The sequence below is a fragment of the Myxine glutinosa genome, chromosome 9 (assembly GCF_964187855.1).
Source record: "Myxine glutinosa chromosome 9, kmMyxGlut1.1, whole genome shotgun sequence".
Lineage (NCBI taxonomy): Eukaryota > Metazoa > Chordata > Myxini > Myxiniformes > Myxinidae > Myxine > Myxine glutinosa.
In genome coordinates, this window is record NC_136269.1 from 59,240,887 (window position 1) to 59,260,115 (window position 19,229).

Here is a 19,229-nt window from a genome sequence, read left to right on the forward strand (position 1 = left end):
GACTAAACCCTGACACCTGAAACAACTTCAGACCCATCTCCAACCTACCCTTTCTGTCGAAAGTTTTGGAACGCGCTGTAGCCGTTCTGGAACGCAACTCAAACATCACCTCTCTGCCAATAACCTGTATGAAACATTCCAATCCGGATTCCGCTCCAACCACAGTACTGAAACTGCTCTCCTCAAAATCACCAATGACTTTCTCCTCTCCTTTGATGCTGGCAACCTCAACATTCTCATCCTCCTCGACCTCAGCGCCGCCTTTGACACCATCGATCACACCATCCTCCTCACCCGGCTTGAAACCACCTTTAATGTTACTGGCACTGCCCTCTCTTGGATTAAATCATACCTCTCTGACAGACACCAGTTCATCTCCATCAATAACTGCAAATCCCCCACTGCTCCCCTCCCCCAAGGTGTCCCCCAAGGCTCAGTTCTTGGCCCCCTCCTCTTCATCCTTTACCTGTCCCCCCTCGGTCACTTAATCCGCCTTCATGGTCTCCAATTCCACTGCTTCGCCGATGACATCCAGCTTTTCATCTCCACCAAGTCCATCTCCACCGCCACCCACTCTATCCTGACAAACTGCATCACTGAAATAAAATCCTGGCTTCAAATCAACTTCCTCAAACTTAACTATGATAAATCTGAAATAATCATCATTGGCCCAAAAACGCTCATAAAATCCACCAATAACTTTGCCCTCAACATTGATGGTATCCCAGTATCCACCTCCCCTCACATCCAGAATCTTGGCATCATCTTTGACCAAACCCTCTCCTTCGACAAATACACTAAACAGATCACAAAGACAGCCTTCTTTCACCTGAAAAACCATGCCCGTCTCCGTCCATCCCTCTCCTCCATGGCTGCAGAAACCCTCATCCACGCTTTCATCACCTCCCGTCTGGACTACTGCAATAGCCTCCTCTATGGTTCACCCTCAACAATCACCAATAAACTCCAATACATTCAGAACTCCGCTGTCCATCTACTCACCCATTCCCGGACCCGTGACCACATCACCCCCGTCCTTTACAAGCTTCACTGGCTCCCCATCTCCCATAGAATCCAGTACAAAATCCTCCTCTTGACCTACAAAGCCCTCCATAACCTGGCCCCATCCTACCTGGCTGACCTCTCCAGACACACTCCCAACCGCAACCTCCGCTCTGCTGGTACCAACCTCCTGACCCCCCCCCCTACCCCCCCCATGCGGACCAAATTCAGATCCTGGGGGGACAGGGCCTTCTCCATCGCTGCTCCCACCCTCTGGAACTCACTACCTCACACCATCAGAGACTCCTCCTCGCTCACCACATTCAAAACATCACTCAAGACCCACCTGTTCAACACTGCATTCAACATTTAACCCCTGACTATCACTTCTCCTTCTCCCTCCTTTTTGCTTTGAATATTTACCTATTGATTCTTGTTTTTTTTGCAATTGTTTTTATGTTTTGCTATGCATTATGTTTTGCACTCTGTCAAAGCGTCTTTGGGCTCCCTGAAAAGCGCTATCTATCTATAATTCCAGTAATCTCTGTATGTCTGTGTGTATGTCTGTGTGTTTGTCTATGTGTTTGTCTGTGTGTTTGTCTGTGTGTTTGTCTGTGTGTTTGTCTGTGACCGCTGTTTCTCGACAACCACGGGTCCGATATACTTGAAACTTGCCAGGTATATTGCTGGGGACCTGAGGATGTGCCTTTTCAAGGTTTCATATTAATCGGAGAAGTAGTTACCGAGCTATGTCCAAAAAACGATTCAACCAATCAGAGAGCAGCGAGCTATCACGTGTGCCGAACGTGGCGAACAGACTCTGCCTCGGACGGCACATTTGAGAGCGTATTCATTTATTTCACGTTGGCAAACTATGTTGGCGCTATGTTGGCGTTAAACTATGTTTTAAAACTAATTAAAACTAATTTGCGATTCATCGTAACTGCGATATGCGACCTTCCGGACAGTCAAATGAGGACGTCACTTCCGGACTTACGGATAGTCATAGTGACGACGTACTGATGCTGAACGTGGCGAGCAGACGCTGTAAGGTACGATCGATTGTAGTACACGTTTATAATAACTCTGCCGATACAGGCCCGATTAACTGCAGCGCCATCCGAGCTGCGGCGTCGGGACGATACATTCATTGTACGGTCACATCACGCACTTACGGGCACGCCCATGGGCCCATGGGCACGCCCATGCATGCATGGGCGAAGATATTTTTTATTTTTTTTGTGGCAAGGAACGGGCACCCACGTACGGGCACGTCCTAGTATAAAATAAATGCATTATTATTATTATTATTATAAATGTATATAAATATCCTTACAAATATGTAAAATCCTTACAAATATATATATATATATATATATATATATATATATATATATATTGAAATATATATATCGCCCGTCTCGCCGCGCTCGCGCTATATATATATATATATATATATATATATATATATATATATATATATATATATATATATATATATATATTATCTATATATATATATACATACACACACACACACACACACACACACACACACACACACACACACACACACACACACACACACACACATGTGTATATATATATACAGGGTCCGGCTGGGAGGTGTGACGATTTTCAGAAAACTCGTACACAGTTATTTTTAGTCGAATTTCAATTTTTTTTATTTTTAAAGACTACATATATAATGCCATTTAATACACTGTAACAAAGACATTTAAAAAATGTAATTCATGTTTGAATTGGGTATAACAATGCAAGTGGGGGGTCTAGCGCATGCGTGATGGCTGTTGGTTACTCGTTGTTATGCGCCATTTCAGTAGCCATGGAGCTGTGGACGATTGAACATCGCGTCTTTGTTGTTGAGACGTTTATTCAAACGGGTAGTTCGGTGGTGCTTACACAGCACAGATTTCGTACTCACTTCAATGTTGGTCGACGTGGCGTCGTTCCGTCTCGAAACACAATATTGAAGTGGGTAAAAAAACTTCAGGACAACTGGATCTGTGAGGCCGGGAGCAGCTCGGGGAGGTGATCGAACCGTTAGGACCCCGGTAAACATCGAAAGGGTTCGACAAGCTGTGGAGGCCAGCCCTCGTCAGTCAGCGGTACGGCACGCTCGCGCTCGCGCTCTACGGATGTCAGACAGATCAGTTCGTCGAATTTTGCCCTTGGACCTTCATTATCACGCGTACAAAATTATGGTGGTTCAAGAACTGCAGCAGAATGATTTCATACGGCGGTTTACGTTCGCAGAAAGAATGCTGGAACTGCTGAGGAATGACACTGTTCTCATCATGAGTGATGAGGCGCATTTTCACTTGTCGGGAAGTGTAAACAAGCAAAATTCCCGATATTCCAAAATTCCCAAAATTCCAGTCAGCAACAAATCGGCGAGAACTCCATCAAAGACGCCTGCACTGCGAGCGAGTCACTGTGTGGGCCGGAATAGTCCGATTCGGCATAATTGGGCCTTATTTTTTCAAGGAAGACGGACGCACTGTGACAGTCAACTCACAACGTTATGTTACGATGTTGCGCGAGTTCTTACTGCCTGAATTGAGACGACGTCGCATTGACCTCCCTTCAGCTTGGTTTCAGCAAGATGGGGCTACTTGCCATACCTCAAGAGAATCAATGGCCTTATTAAGAGAACATTTTCCAGGGCACCTCATTTCAATCCGTGGGGATGTGGAGTGCCCGATCCTCGATCGCCCGATCTTTCACCCTGTGACTATTTTTTATGGGGTTACCTGAAAGCTAAGGTTTACATTGAAAAACCACGCACTCTTGAGACCCTTTCAGATGCCATCACCAGAGAAATTCGAGCTATTCCACTTGCCATGGTTGAAAGGTCTATGGACAACCTTTCCACGCGTCTGCAAGAATGCTTGGACAAGAACGGCCGCCATTTAGATGTCATTTTTCAAACATGAATTATATTTTTTGAAATGTCTTTGTTGCAGTGTATTACATGGCATTATATATGTAGTCTTTAAAAAAAATAAAAATTGAAATTCGACTAAAAATAACTGTGTACGAGTTTTCTGAAAATCGTCACACCTCCCTGACGGGCCCTGTATATATATATACACAAAGAATTAAGTTAAGCACCCCCCCCGTTTTTTTACAACCTCGCACATTACAAGTTTGTTGTCGTCAAAACAGTGTAATATACCCATGATATTGCTATATTTTCTGGAGAAGTGATATTATGGTCACATAAAAACATAACAATCATGCCGTTTTCAATATTTTATTCTGAATAATTTAAGGTGAAATTTTTTGGGAATTTTAGGCATATTTTCACCTCAATTTAAGTATGGAGCTATAGGTCCATCACGGACAGTGTGGATGACGTTTATGTTTTCTAACGTACAGTCATTGTTCTGAGAAGACCTCTAGCGATCTTTGCGTCAATAACGTGTGTAGGACCCACGTGATCGGATCACTGACTCAACCAATCACTTTTTTTCACTTTGATCACTCAATTTCATCAATGGATAATTGCTAATGTCATACCAATCATTATTTGATCTCACATACCTTAGAATATATGCCAATGTATACATATACACAAAGAATATATATTAGGGGGTGCTTACCTTAATTCGTTGTGTAGGGGTGCTTAACTTAATTCTTTGTGTATATATCAAATTGAAACTTACAGCTCATCTGTACATGTGTCGCATATGTCAGTAAAATTTGTTCAAATTTAGTCAAAGGTCAAAGGCAAGGCCATCTGAAACGTGCAAAACACCTATTGGACCGCAATAAGAGATTTTATTACCTAAATTTGTTATGCATATAACAATCATGAAAAACGCTTGATGGGTCAATTTTTCGAAATTTCTGTTTCCATGGAAACTGCTACCCTCGCCAGAGGATAGGGTAATGATTGCATTTGCGGCCGTCTGTCTGTTTGTCTGTCTGTCTGTTTGTCTGTTTGTCTCTGTCTGTCTGTCTGTTTGTCTGTCTGTGTTTGTCTGCACAGAATAAATATGATTTTCTCTACAACCGTTAGTCCGATTGACAGGAAATTTTCGCCATAGGTGCAACTCCACCTGTAGAATCTTTTAATGATAGTTATGACATAGGTCACGTGGTACGGGCGCTATCTTGGAAAAACCGAAGATATTTGCACCTCTATATCTCCGAAAGCGCTGCATAGATCTCGGGTAAATTGGTGGAGAAAAAAATGATGACGTCATCGGTCATGTTGTTTATCCGCCATATTTGTTTCAACACAAAAGCCTTAAAAACACTAAAATACATCCTGGCGAGGGTCTGCAATCTCTGCTCTTTCTTGTTTGGATTTTGTAAGTATCATGCTGTGCATGACATCTTTTGTGTTTCTTTTCTGCTTGCTGTCTGTCTGTCTGTCTGTCTGTCTGTCTGGGAGCAAGATATCTCAAAGTATGGACAGACTTGGAGGAAACCTGGTGGACAGGTTGGGTATGTGACAGGGACTAATTGATTAGATTTTGGTGAAGATCTGGATAGGTCGATTGTAATTTTAGTGAATCTTCACAAAAATAGTATATACTTATTTCCATATATATTTAACCATCGGTGAGGGTTTGTTTTGACATTTCCGACGGTGAGGGTTTTGTTTCGACATTCGCGACGGTGAGGGTTTTATTTCGACCATCCTGACGGTGAGGGTTGTTTTTGATGTTCCCAATAGTGACGGTTTGCTTTCGACGTTCCCGATGGTGACGGTTTGTTTTGTATATCCTGGCGGTGAGGGTTTTATTACTTGCAAAATCGAAGATTTTTCAAGTATATTGGTCGGTTGCGTTTGTGGTTCGGTTCTGTCTGTCTGTCTGTTTGTTTGTTTGTCACCGGCCTACAGGTCACAATTTTCAACCGATCTTCACGAAACTTCACCAAATGGTAGAGTTGGTCAAACGCAAGAAGCCTATTGTTTTTGAGGTCAAAAGGTCACCAACTTTGCTAAATTTTAAAATCCTCAATTTTCATCCAATTGACTTGAAATTTGAAGACCACTTGCATATCTGGTCACTGAATTCAACCACCAAGTATTTTTGAGGTCAACATAGGCCAAAAGGTCAACATAGGCCAAATTTCTAAAATCCTCAATTTTCATCCAATTGACTTGAAATTTGAAGAGGACTTGCATATCTGGTCACTGAATTCAACCACCAAGTATTTTTGAGGTCAACATCGGCCAAAAGGTCAACATAGGCCAAATTTCTAAAATCCTCAATTGTCATCCAATTGACTTGAAATTTGAAGAGGACTTGCATATCTGGTCACTGAATTCAACCACCAAGTATTTTTGAGGTCAACATAGGCCAAAAGGTCAGCATAGGCCAAATTATTAAAATCCTCAATTTTCATACATTTGACAGTGTGGTGAGTGTGACTAGAGTGAGTGAAAGGTGGATGATGGTGAAAATGATGATTGGAAAGCTCTTGGTGAACGTCATCTCGGGATATGCTCCGCAGGTTGGTCGGAGCGATGAAGAGAAGGACAAGTTCTGGTGTGCAATGGAGAAGCTGATGGAAAACGTGAAAGATGAGGAAGTTGTTGTGGTAGGAGGAGACCTAAATGGACATGTGGGAAGGAGTGTGGACGGTTTTGAGGGAGTTCATGGGGGTTACGGATATGGTGTGAGAAATGGAGAAGGTGAAAGGATTTTGGAGTTTGCTGATGGAGCTGATTTGTTGATTTGCAATACTCAGTTCCAGAAAGAGGATAATAAGCTTGTTTCATACACATCAGGTGGGTCGACGACAACCGTTGGCTACCTGCTGGTGCGTAGGCGAGATAGGGGGCACCTCCGGGACACAAAGGTGATCCCGGGGGAGGAGGCTGTTTCACAGCACCACTTGGTTGTCTGTGACATAAGGGTGAAAGGTGCGAGGAGAGCTCGGCGGGTGAAGTACCAACCGAGAATGAAGGTGTGGAGGTTGAAAGAGGTGACAGTGAGGGAGGCATTAAACGAGAGGCTGAGTATGGTAGAGGATGATGTGGTTGAGCTTGAAAGTGGTTGGATGTCAATGAAAGATAGTCTGTTGGGAGCCATTGGTGAGGTATGTGGATGGACAAAAGGACAACAGAGGCACTCGGAAACATGGTGGTGGGATGATGAAGTTGGAAAGAAGATTGACGAGAAGAGGAAGAAGTTCAAGGAGTGGCAGAAGGCGAAGGGTATTGGGGCAGTAAAGGCAAAGCATGAAAGTTGTAAGGCAGCCAAGAAGGCTGCAAAGAAAGAGGTAGCAAAGGCGCAGGAGGCATGTAGAAAAATGTTCGGAGAACGCTTGGATTTGGAAGAGGGTCAGAGAGCGGTATTCAGGATTGCAAAGCAGATAGCGAAAGATAGGTGTGATGTGATGGGGGTGAGTTGCTTGAAGGATGAAGTGGGACAAATCGTTGTGGACCCAGATGGAATTAAAGGAAGATGGAAGAGATATATGGAAATACTGTTGAATGCAGAGAATGAATGGGATGGCAACATAGAGAGTAACCCAGTTTTAGGACCGGCAGAAAAGATAACAGAGAAGGAAGTTGAGGAAGCGATAAAAGCAATGAAGAGTAGAAAAGCGGGAGGGCCGACGGGAGTTGTGGGAGATATGTTGAAGGCAGCGGGAAATTGGGGTGTGAAGAGAATGACAGAGATCTGTAATCTGGCGGTGAAGGAAGGGTGCATTCCAGTGGATTGGGAACTGAGTACCCTCATCCCTCTATACAAGGGGAAAGGTGACCCTCTAGACTGTGGCTCGTATCGAGCGATAAAGTTATTGGAGCATGGAATGAAGGTATTGGAAAGGGTGTTGGCGAGGAGGATAAGCAAGAAAGTGAAGATTGACGAAATGCGGTTTGGATTTATGCCAGGAAGAGGAACGACAGACACGCTTTTTATTGTGAGGCAGTTGCAGGAGAAGTACATGGAGAAGAGGAAGATGTTGTTTCTTGGGTTTGTTGATCTGGAGAAAGCATTCGATAGGGTTCCACGTGAAGTAGTGACATGGGCATTGAGGAAGTTAGGCGTGGAGGAATCGTTGATCAATGTAGTGATGGCAATGTACAAAAGAGTGCGCACAGCTGTAAGGACGAAGGACGGGAACAGTGGTGAGTTTGAGGTGAAGGTGGGAGTGCATCAGGGGTTGGTACTAAGTCAACGACTATTTGTAGCTGTGATGGAGGTGCTGGCTCGGAACGTAAAGGAGAGTTTACCATTGGAGTTGTTGTATGCAGATGATCTGGTGTTGATTGCAGAAAGTATGGATGGACTGAAGGAGAAGATGAACAAGTGGAAGGAATGTATGGAGACAAAAGGTCTGAAGGTGAATATCGGAAAAACGAAGGTGATGGCAATTGGTAAAGCATGTGGTGAGGTGGAAAGAACTGGGAAGTGGCCGTGTGCTGTGTGCAGGAAGGGTGTCAGAGTGAATTCCATTCAATGTACAATGTGCGCTGAGTGGGTTCATCAAAAATGTAGTGGTTTGAGAGGGTTATTAACCAGTGTGGCAGCTACATTCAAGTGCAAGGTGTGCACAGAGGGAGCTGCAGATGGAGGAAATGTTGAGTTGGATCTTGGAGAAGGCGTGAAGTTGGAAGGTGTGAAAACATTTTGTTGCCTAGGAGACATGCTGAATGGAGAAGGTGGATCAGACTCGGCAACGGTTGCTCGAGTGAGATGTGCATGGAAGAAGTTTCGGGAACTGAGTGGCGTGCTGACGAGGAAGGGAGTGTCGTTGAAGCTGTAGGGAAAGGTGTATGCTGCATGTGTGAGAAGTGTTATGATTTATGGGAGCGAGACATGGGTAATGAACGTAGAGCAGCAACGAAGGCTGGAAAGGGTGGAAATGCGAATAGTTCGCTGGATGTGTGGAGTATCGTTGAGAGAGAGGAAGCCAAATGATGAATTGCGAAAGATGATGGGAATTGAGCCTGTGATGGATGCTGTGAAGAGGAACAGGTTGAGATGGTTTGGTCATGTGTTGAGGAAGGATGAAAGTGACTGGTTGAGCAGAGTGATGGAAATGAATGTAGAAGGAAGTAGAGGACGGGGATGACCGAGAAAGACTTAGCTAAAGATGGTCGAAAAAGAAATGTGGGCAAGGGGGTTAACAAGGGGAGTTGCAGAAAATAGGGCAAAATGGAGAAGATTGTCATGGGGACTGCAAGGCTAACCCCCGTTCTTGCAGGGAAAATGGCCTTAAAATGCCTGTTGTTGTTGTTGTTGTTGACTTGAAATTTGAAGAGGACTTGCATATCTGGTCACTAAATTCAACCACCAGCCATTTTTGAGGTCAACATAGGCCAAAAGGTCAACATAGGCCAAGTTTCAAAAATCCTCAATTTTCATCTAATTGACTTGAAAATTGAACAGCATTTGCACATTGTCACTAAATATGGAAACGAACTATTTTTGAGGTCAAAAGGTCAAAGGTCAACCTTCCAAAATCATTTTTCATCTGAAAAATCGTCACTTTTCTTCCTATTGATCCGATGTATGATCAAGATTGTCAATTTTAAGCTTGATGAAATGGACAATTAATTTGCTGTTTCAATGGAAATTTTTTTCTCTTGGGGGGGGGGGGGGGGGTGGGGGAGGAGGGATTTTGCAAGTATCGTGCTCCTCATGACGTCTTCTTGTTTTGATGTTCCCGATGGTGAGGGTTTGCTTTGACGTTCCCGACACTTGTTGCCGTTGCCAACCGACACGGCTGTTGTTTGTCGCCCTTGCTGCTTGTCACCATTGCCAACCAGCACAGCTATTGCCTGTCGCCATTGCCATCTGGCTCGGCTGTTGCCTGCCACCGTTACCAACGGGCATGGCTGTTGCCTGTCGCCATTGCTGACCGGTGCAGCTGCGACTCTCCTGGTCCACGCTTGATATATTCAGAAAAATGCTTTCCTTCAATTAAACTTTTTTTTGTTTTCATTTGTGGGAAGAGAGGATACGTCAATGGCATTGCTTCGAGGACTTGGGACAGCTTCGTACTGTACCATTAAAAAAAAACTCATTTAAATGCAAGATAATCAGCCACTCGCTACTGACTCTATATAATTTAATTGGTTGTCTGTAATATCTCTCTTCACCCTTTCCTTTCGGTAAACTCCTTTGTGAACTTGGGTGGTGTCAACATCTCTATTTTCAGAGAAGGATATGTGCAGCTGGATATCTCTTTGCTTTTGTCATAGCTTTGAATGCAGCTTTTGTCATAGGATGATTTTGGTTTCTTGTCAAAAAGGACATTGACTATTGCTTAATTGCACTGTTCAACTGTTTACGGTGGTTTTTTTTTTTTTTTTTTTTTTTTTTTTTTTGCGATACAAGATCGAGGCTCGTGAAAGAGCTAACATTAATCACACAAAAAGTCAAACCGACACACAAAACACAAAAAACAAGGGGAGCGGCAGACAAGATGGGGGGAGAGGGGGAAGGACACAAACACAACATTTGAGAGCAGGGACATCGGGAGGACTTGGGGGGGAGGTGGGAGAGGTATAAAACATATGAACACTGCAAGGACTCTGGGGTGAATTCACGGGGGTAGAAAAGATCAAGGTTTTGGATGGGGGAAGATAAGAGATGGTGGTGAACAGCTGTTTTAAAGACCTGGAGGGAGGAGTGGGATTGAAGGGAGTGGGGGAGTTTGTTCCAGAGGCGGGAGAAAAGGGGAATGAAAGAGTGAAGGTGAGCAGAGAGCCTAGATTTTGGCAGTTTAACCATAAGAGGGTTGCAGGCAGATCTTGTGGGACCTGAAGGAATATTGCGGGGACAGAGCACAGAGAGAGCTGGGGGAGCAAGGCCGGAGAGGAGTCGGTAGACGACAGAAAGACCACAACCTGCCTGCGGTGAGTGAGTGAAAAGCCCTCAGAGTTAACTTCATCGAAGGAGATTCCAATGATTCTGAAAGCTTTGGCCTCAACAGCGTGAAGCCGAGCTAGGTGTGAGGCAGGATCACCAGCCCAGAGGGGGGAACAGTATTCCATTGAGCTGCGGATGAAAGCCTTGTATGTGGTGAGGAGCTCAGGTGTGCCAAGGAAGGACTTCGCACGACGGAGGATGCCCAGTCGGCGACTGGCTTTGGAGGCCAGCTTGGAAATGTGGTTTTCCCAAGAAAGATCATGGCAGATAGTGAGACCCAAAAGCTTGATCGACAGAACTTCTTGGAGAGGATTGTTGAGAAAGTAGATGGGAGGGTTTTCCAGTCGGTCCTTTCGGAGAGACATTGTAAGAGTGTGAGATTTGTCAGGATTGAAAGACATGTTCCACTTGTTTGACCAGTCTGTGATTTTGTCCAGGTCTGCAGAGAGTGAGGAGGCTGCAGACTGCCGATCTGAGGGATGAGGAATGGAGCAGCAGATAGTGGAGTCATCAGCAAAGAGATAGAGAGGATTTTCCAGAGAGTCGGAGAGATCATTGATGAAGACCAGAAATAGCACAGGGCCCAGAACACTACCTTGGGGAACTCCAGCCTGAACAGGAAGGGGAGATGAGAGAAATCCATTCAGGGCCACACGTTGCCTACGACCAGAGAGGAAGTCCGCAAGCCATGAGTGGAGATTTCCATGGATACCATAGGAGGAGAGTTTGGTGAGCAGAGCTGGGTGCCAGACCATATCGAAGGCACGTGATATGTCAAGTGAGACAGCTCTGATTTCCTGTTTGGCATTGAGGACCTCCATCCATTGTTGAGACAGCAGAAGCAACATGTCCAGAGTAGAATGACCTGGTCTGAATCCAAATTGATGATCAGAGATCAAGCCATTGGAGAAGAGGAAGGATTTGATATCCGAAGCAATGATGGATTCCATGACTTTGCTGATAATTGGAAGCAGGCTGATTGGTCTGTAGTTGCAAGGATCTGTTTTTGCACCTTTTTTGTGTAAAGCGGTAATGTTTGCTGATTTCCAAGATGCTGGCAGATGACCTTGAGCAAAAGAGAGGGTGAAAAGAACAGAGAGTGGGTGAGATAGAGCAGCAGAGCAGGATTTTAGGACCTGTGGGCTGATGCCGTCTGGTCCAGTTGCAGAATCAGAGTCGAGGTTTGATAAAAACTTCTCCACCTTGTCAGGAGAGAAGGACACAGAGTCCAGGAGCAGTTGGGTTCGACTGGGAAAGGTGGGAACAGAGAGAGATGGGTTTGGGACACAAGATTTTGAGGCAAACAGAGTTGAGGCATTCGGCTTTGTCACGTGCGGTGCCAACTGTGTAGCCATTTGAGGTAAGGGAGGGAATGGAGGGGGAACAAACACCAGAAATGGATTTGACCAGACGCCACCAGGATTTGGAGGAAGGAGACAGGTTTGAGAGTTCAATCTTGAGTGTGGAGAGATAGTGCTTCCTGGCACTCCTGAGAGTAGACACACACTTGTTTCGAGCTTGGTGGAAGGAACTGAGATTGCCTTCAGTTGGATTTGCCTTCCAAGAGGCAAAGGCAAGTTGTTTCAGGGCAACTGCCTCACCACAAGATTCAGTGTACCATGGACGGGAGGCAGGGTAAGACAACTGAAGACGAGATGGGATAAATCTGTGGATGAGAGAGAGCAGTTTGCTGTGGAAGAATTCCCAGGAAGAATTGATGTCAGAGGCAGTTGAGATGGGAGACCAGTCCAGATGATTGATGGCTGCTTGCAGACCGTGCCAGTCGGCCTGAGTGAAATACCAGACTCGTCGGCGCTGAGGAGGCTCTCTGAGAATGGCCAGAGAGATGTCCACTTTAACAAGCGATGCTGTAGTTTTTAGATGTGCTGTAGTTTAGATGTGCAAGATGTGCTGTAGTTTTTCAGTTTGTTTATGGCAACTAATGACTGATGTTGCTGTTTCTCTCGAAAATTATAGGTGTCTAAAGTCAATTCCAACAACATGAACGGGTTTGATTTCTTGCAGTCACTTGAGTGTCAGATGATGTTTTCTCCATTTATCATTCATAAAATAAGGAAGTGTTTTGCTGTTTTCCATTCCCATTAATTCTCCACCAAGGAAGGCTGTTTAGTGTTTGACTCACATGGTTGTGTTACAATTTTGACCAGCAGAGGGCAGTGTGACCCATGGGAGCAAAGGTGCTCTTGTATCTCTCAGTTGCGGAGAGAGTTTGCAGTCTGTTGGAAAAAGGTGGATTAATTTCATCAAGATGCTGTCGACATGGGTATTGATGGTTGTAGTAAAATTATGGTCCTGGCAAATTGAAGGAACAGTGGATAAGCAATTGACTGCTTTTGAATGTCTCGATACATCGTTTTGACTCCTGTTTTGATGTTGTGATCATGCAAAGGAGTTGGTGAGGCATGTGAAATTGAAGGCTGGTTTGAGGGAGGAGGGCGGAGAGTCTGCGTGTGAGAGAAGTGGTGAGGGATTATACCCAAGCCTGTGTTTATGCTACATTTGCAATCTAGACAGGCTCTGACAGTGATTTGCAATTCAAAAACTCAGCACGTTTGGCGGATTTGACGCTTTCCCGTAATTGGCAAAGATTCCCTGGCGAAGTGCTTTATTATGTTGTGCATTTGTACTGCTTAAAATAACTAAATGAACAGCCTAGAGAGTCTCGACCCTTCTAATATCGTTAGTGCGTGCTTGCTGTGTGCCAGCGTCTGCCTAGTCGCTCATGCAGACAGATGGGCTTTATAGAAATGGCTGCATATAGAGCTGGGCTCGCCGCCTGTTAATGTGTTGGGCTTGGTTCTTTGCCGCACCACCAAAAAGGTGGGGAGGATACATGAGGTGTGGTTGGAGTGAGGGGGAGTAGGGTGGTTTATCCCCTGCGATGGTCCCATGTGTTGCCATCTGCACACGCTGCATCGTTATCCCAACAGTTAAGCTCCATATTAAACTATGAAAGATATTTTCTTGATTGCAACCACTGCAGTTGCAGACTACATTGGCATTACCACAGATTGTGTGCCAATGCCAATGTAGTCCACAGGACTATTCCATTTCGCCACACTATTGTAATAGTGGAATTTGCTCATAACTTACATCATGATGATGGTGGAGTGTACTTCTCAGCATCACTTAATTGGTCATACCCAATCAAACATTACACATTTGCTAACGATTGTTCTCAGGTTTTTGAAATGATATGAATTGTTGCCTTACTTTATATCATTGTACTTTTGAATCCCAGAGACTTCAAAATTACTTGTTTTGGCCCAGCAAATTCACTTTTACAACCCCGTTGCACTTTTTGACTAGAAGTTTACTACTTTTTTTATTTTTCAATGTCAGACTCATCCTCTTTATTGAGCAGTGCAAAGCTGTTGGTTTGTAGTTTTTAAAGGGCATGTTCATTCAGTTAACTGTATAACTACATGTGTGTGATTCAGTTGGGATAGTATCAATCAACGGTGCTGCTTTGTGTGCTCACATGATAGTTGAATTGTTATACTGTATATATATTTTTACATTCCACATAACAAATATTAGTATCTGGAAAATATTTTCAAGTTATTTGTCTGCATTATCTATAAATGTTTTCAATTGAGACTTTGTGTCTGTACTGTTTCTTCCCGTGGGAGCTGGCTTGAAGTTTTAGGAATTCCCCAGTTCCTTTTACCCAAAGTATAAACTGATTTGACAACAATGTGTGTTCAGTGGTTTTCTTTTTCCCAGCAGAAGTGTAAATTGAAACCAGGACGTGGGATTTTTGCTTGAGTAAAAAGTCACCACGTTTGAACATCTGCCTGGGATCTTCTTTGTTTGACAAATTGGCACTGTAATAGCATGAAAAAAATGTAACGTTTATTTCCAGAGGAGTTCCTTAGTTGCTTTATTTTTGTTGTTGCCTCATTTATATACCATACTTTGAAGCTCTGTCTTTGCATCATTTTAGTGCTGATCTCTTGAAAGGTGGCAGGTTTTTCTAGCAAGTGCAATCCTGATTTATTTTATAGATTGCCATGTTTTCCCATGGGTTTGCTTTCCCATGGAATAAAGGAATGCTACTATATGGGGAGGAAGAGGGTTTGGCCCAACTGAGCAGGGATTCAAACTTCCTTATCCGCTGCTTTCCATGGCTGGCACTTGGCCCACCTCTGTGGAAAGCCTTCCTTCCAAACTTGATACTTGGGCACTCCCCAGAACATTCAAAATATTCTCATTTTGCATGAACATTTATTATGTTCATTTGTTGCTTTGGAGAAGAGTGGATGAACAAAATGTTTCTGTCCTGTATTCATATTCCTTCTTATTGGCATGAGAGGAGGGAATACGAGTGGACAGCATGCCTATGTGTGCTTAAACGCTTTTATGATTCTGCAGGCACAAAACCTTCTTCTTCCTCCCCCTCTTCCTCCTTCCTCCCCTTTCACACCCCCTGCTCCAAGCTCCCTACCCTGCAGATTTCCTTCTGCTTAGTTCTGTCGCCATAAACCGTCCTGAGATTAACCAGGCCGATTGTTTGGTGCTGCGTGACGGCAGGTTCCAGCTGCTTGGTTACGCCATTGATTGCTGAAAGAATTGGGGCTTCTGCTGCTGAGCCCACTTGCTTTGACACGTATAGAACAGTGGTGTGGACCTTGCATCTGTCCCATGAGCTTGTAGCGCTCATCTTGCGCTTCTGTGTCTGTGGAAAGGAAAGCACCGAGCATTTAAATCCGTAGCCTTTCCGGCCAAAACTTTCCGTATGTCAACCCTGGCTGCTGGCATCTCCTTTCCTATCCCCGGAGCTCACATCCTTATTTCTTAACCCTCCTCCCCCCACCCCCCCCGACCCTCACCACACCCCCAATCCGCCACTGCCTTCTCCACCTTTCTAAATCCTGGATGCCCTATCCTGTGGAACAAGGGTGATGCCGTGCACTCACTGCAAACTTTTTTCTTTTTAGCTTTTTGTAAGCACATCTTGCAGCTGCTCTCCCAAGAGGCTCTGAGTTTCCATTTGGAGGGGTGGAGGGTTGTCACTAAACTCTTGATCAGATGTCAGATTGTATGGGATTCTAAACACACGCTGCCTGCACAGCAATCTGTGCGGGCATGTCAAGCCGCCAGTCTGGCTGCTTATCCACAAAGCTTCAACAAAAGAATCATTTAATCTGTCACTGTGAAGGCACCTGCTTTGCTTTACAAGTTGGATTTTTGGGCACTTATTGTTTCTTTTGGGTACAGCTTGTTTGTTTCTTAAACTTTGAACATTTACATGATACTGCCAATGAGTTATTTTATTTTTGAGGCACTCCAACAGAAAGTAGTTGTTTATTTGTCTGTCTCAGGTGCTCGGTTTATCTATTTTGAGTTGTTGCTGCCATTGCCCCATTGGTTCATAATTAATATCGGTGAGGAGGGATTTCCAAGCATAATACAACTTGGCTTAATGCAAAATGCTTTCTGTTGCCTAATATTGACAACACCAACACATACAATGTATTTTTTGAAGATATGATGTTAAAACTGGCATGTTTTGCTTTGAAGTGCATTAAATATGTTTCTTTTTTGTTGTTTCAGGTTCAAATTCTGTAGATGAACATGGAAACAAGGTGAGGTGTGTGTGTGCGCGTGTGTGTTTGTTTATTTCCCGACTGAAGCCGCAGAGGATTCCGGGAGGACCTTCTCAGGCCACTAGTTTGCACTGTTGGTGCCATCTGGAATGCTCCTCGTTTTCTGCAAAGTCTCCTGAAGCCCCTTACCCCTCTTCACTTTTTTCTCTCATGATGCATAACAAGAAAAACTTGAACGGCACTCGGTACAGCACTTACCTACGCCAGGTTGAACAATTTATGTTTTGTATCCCACTGTGGCTGGATCTGGATCTGGATCCAAACCAAAATCGAATTGGCTTGTAATTGTCACCTAATCAAGTCATCCACCTAGTTTTGTCATAATCCATGCACAACGTTTTGAAATATCATGCTATATATCGTTCTTGGCCCTATCACTCAATGTTGTTGTTTTTTTTTGTATACAAGATCGAGGCTCGTGAAAGAGCGAACATTAATCACACAAAAAGTCAAACCGACACCAAATAAGGGGAGCGGTAGACAAGATGGGGAAAGAGGGGGGAGGACACAAACACAACATTTGAGAGCAGGGACATCAAATCATCAAATCATTCATCAATCATGGTGAAAAATCGCTTAAGAATTCGGAAAAATTCGTGTCCGAATCTGTATTCAGATCTTCACCAAAATCGAATTTATTCGTCCTTGTCACACATCCAAACTGTCCACCAAGTTTCAGCCAAATCCGTCCATAACGTTTTGTGAGATTTCCCTTTATATATCATCTTTGGCCCTGTCTCTCAATGGTGAAGGATCACTAATAATTTGAGTATCCGGATCTAGATCTTCACTGAAATGTAATAATTTCGGCCTCGTCACATACCCAACCTCTCCACCAAATTTCATCCAAATCCGTCCACAACTTTGGGAAAGCCTTTTCACAAATTAACAGACAGACGTACAGGGGTGAAAACATAACCTCCGTCAACCTTTGGTAGCGGTGGTAATAATCGAGATTCGCATGTGGACCAATCATCTGTGGCATCCCCATCATTACCTCTGCCACCAAAGGTGGATGGAGGTTATGTTTTCGCCCCTGTCTGTCTGTCTGTCCATTTGTATGTCCGTTTGTGAACAAAATATCTCAAAAAGTTGTTGACGGATTTGGACGAAATTTGGCAGAGATGTAGTGTATGTGACAAAGACGAAATCATTAGATTTTGGTGAAGATCCGGGTTCGGATCTGGCTACTAGAATTTTTAAAGTGATTCTTCACCATTGGGAGATAGGGCCAAAAACTATACGTAGCAGGATATCTCAAAAAATTATGGATGGATTTGGACGAAACTTGTTGGATAGGTTGTGAGTGTGTGTGTGACAAGGAAGAATCGATTCAATTTTGGTGAAGATCTGGATCCGGATCCAGCTTGGAGAACTTTTAAGTGATTCTTCTCCATTGAGTGATATGGCCAACCAGGTGGGGGTATGCTCTCTACTGAGTGCCGTTCTAGTCTCCCATGAGTTCATTCTCTCCTTTGCCAACATCAGAGGTCTTCATTTCTACCTCAACCCTACCCACCTTCTGTTGCAATCATTGTGACTATATCCCCTGTAATGAGACTTGTATTTCTGAATCCATCTCCACTACCTACCTCCATTGCTTTGGCTACGTCCTCTATCACAGTTTCTGCTCCAACCTGCCGTTTGCGCCTACATCCACTTTAATATCTCTTACTCGTCTTCCCCATTTTGAGCTTTCCATCCCTGATTTTCAACTTTTCTGGCTCAGTCTCCCTCCTCAATCTCGATAAATTAATCTGCTGTTTCTACCACTCTCCCAATTCTGACAATCACCTGCAGCTATTTGACTGCCTCACTTACCTGTATTGAGCAAATACAATTCTATGCATGTCAATTAAATAAATACAATTCTCTCGAACATCTGAAATAATCATTTTAGGGGATTTCAATAATCACAACTTCTCCTGGCTTTTCCACTCAATCCGCACCGACCAGGCTTGGACTGAAACTGAAGCCTTCACTATCCTCAATGACCTCTGCCATCTCCTTTCTGAACACACCCACATTCCTGACTGCTCAGCCAATAGCTGCAACACTCTGGATCTTTTTCTCACTTCCAAACCTCATCTTTACATTCATATCCTTGTTGCTGCACCTGTTGGATCCTCTGACCACTGTCCCATTACCATTTTCTTTCCCTTTCAGCAGTTTCAGTATTCTCAGTATACCTCCCGTATCCTTTGGCATTATGAAGCTACCAACTGGGTTGACCTTTGCCAATTTTTGCAGACTACCCCAAGTGAGACGATCCTTTTACTTCCACAGACCAAATCATGTAAATCATCCTTCTAGGTATGTCTCTTCACATACCCAATTCATCCAAATGTGTAAAAGCCTCGTCACCAAAGTGGTTCTCCCATCATTGTGCTTTCTTTTTCTCCTTGAAAAACAACCTCTTCAAAGCCTGGAAAGCTTCACCTTCGGATCATCGTCGTAGTGCTTATGTGGGTGCCCACACCAACTACAAGTGCATCATCTCTGCAGCCAAAACCAACTTTATTCAGCAGACCTCTGACAAGTTCTCTTTATCCGGCAGCAGTCATGCCTTTTGGTCTTTGACCAAGTGCATCTTCATCAACTTATTTGAGTCGTCTATTCGTCTTCTCAACAAACCTGATGGCTCTGAATGCAGCTTTCCCAAATCCAGTGGCAACACCTTTGCCTCTGTTGGCAGCTGACTATACTCTGGATGACTCTACTCTGGATG

General features: G+C 44.1%; 1 protein-coding gene across 5 annotated transcripts in view; it reads left to right on the forward strand.

Moving 5' to 3' along the window:
- Positions 1-19,229, forward strand: part of TIMM50 (translocase of inner mitochondrial membrane 50) — a 173,510-nt gene that overhangs the window by 64,991 nt on the left and 89,290 nt on the right. For all 5 annotated transcript variants that reach the window (XM_068100800.2, XM_068100802.2, XM_068100799.2 and 2 more), the window contains exon 2: positions 16,449-16,480. In XM_068100800.2, coding sequence (XP_067956901.1) covers positions 16,449-16,480 — 32 coding nt within the window. The remainder of the gene's footprint in view (positions 1-16,448; positions 16,481-19,229) is intronic.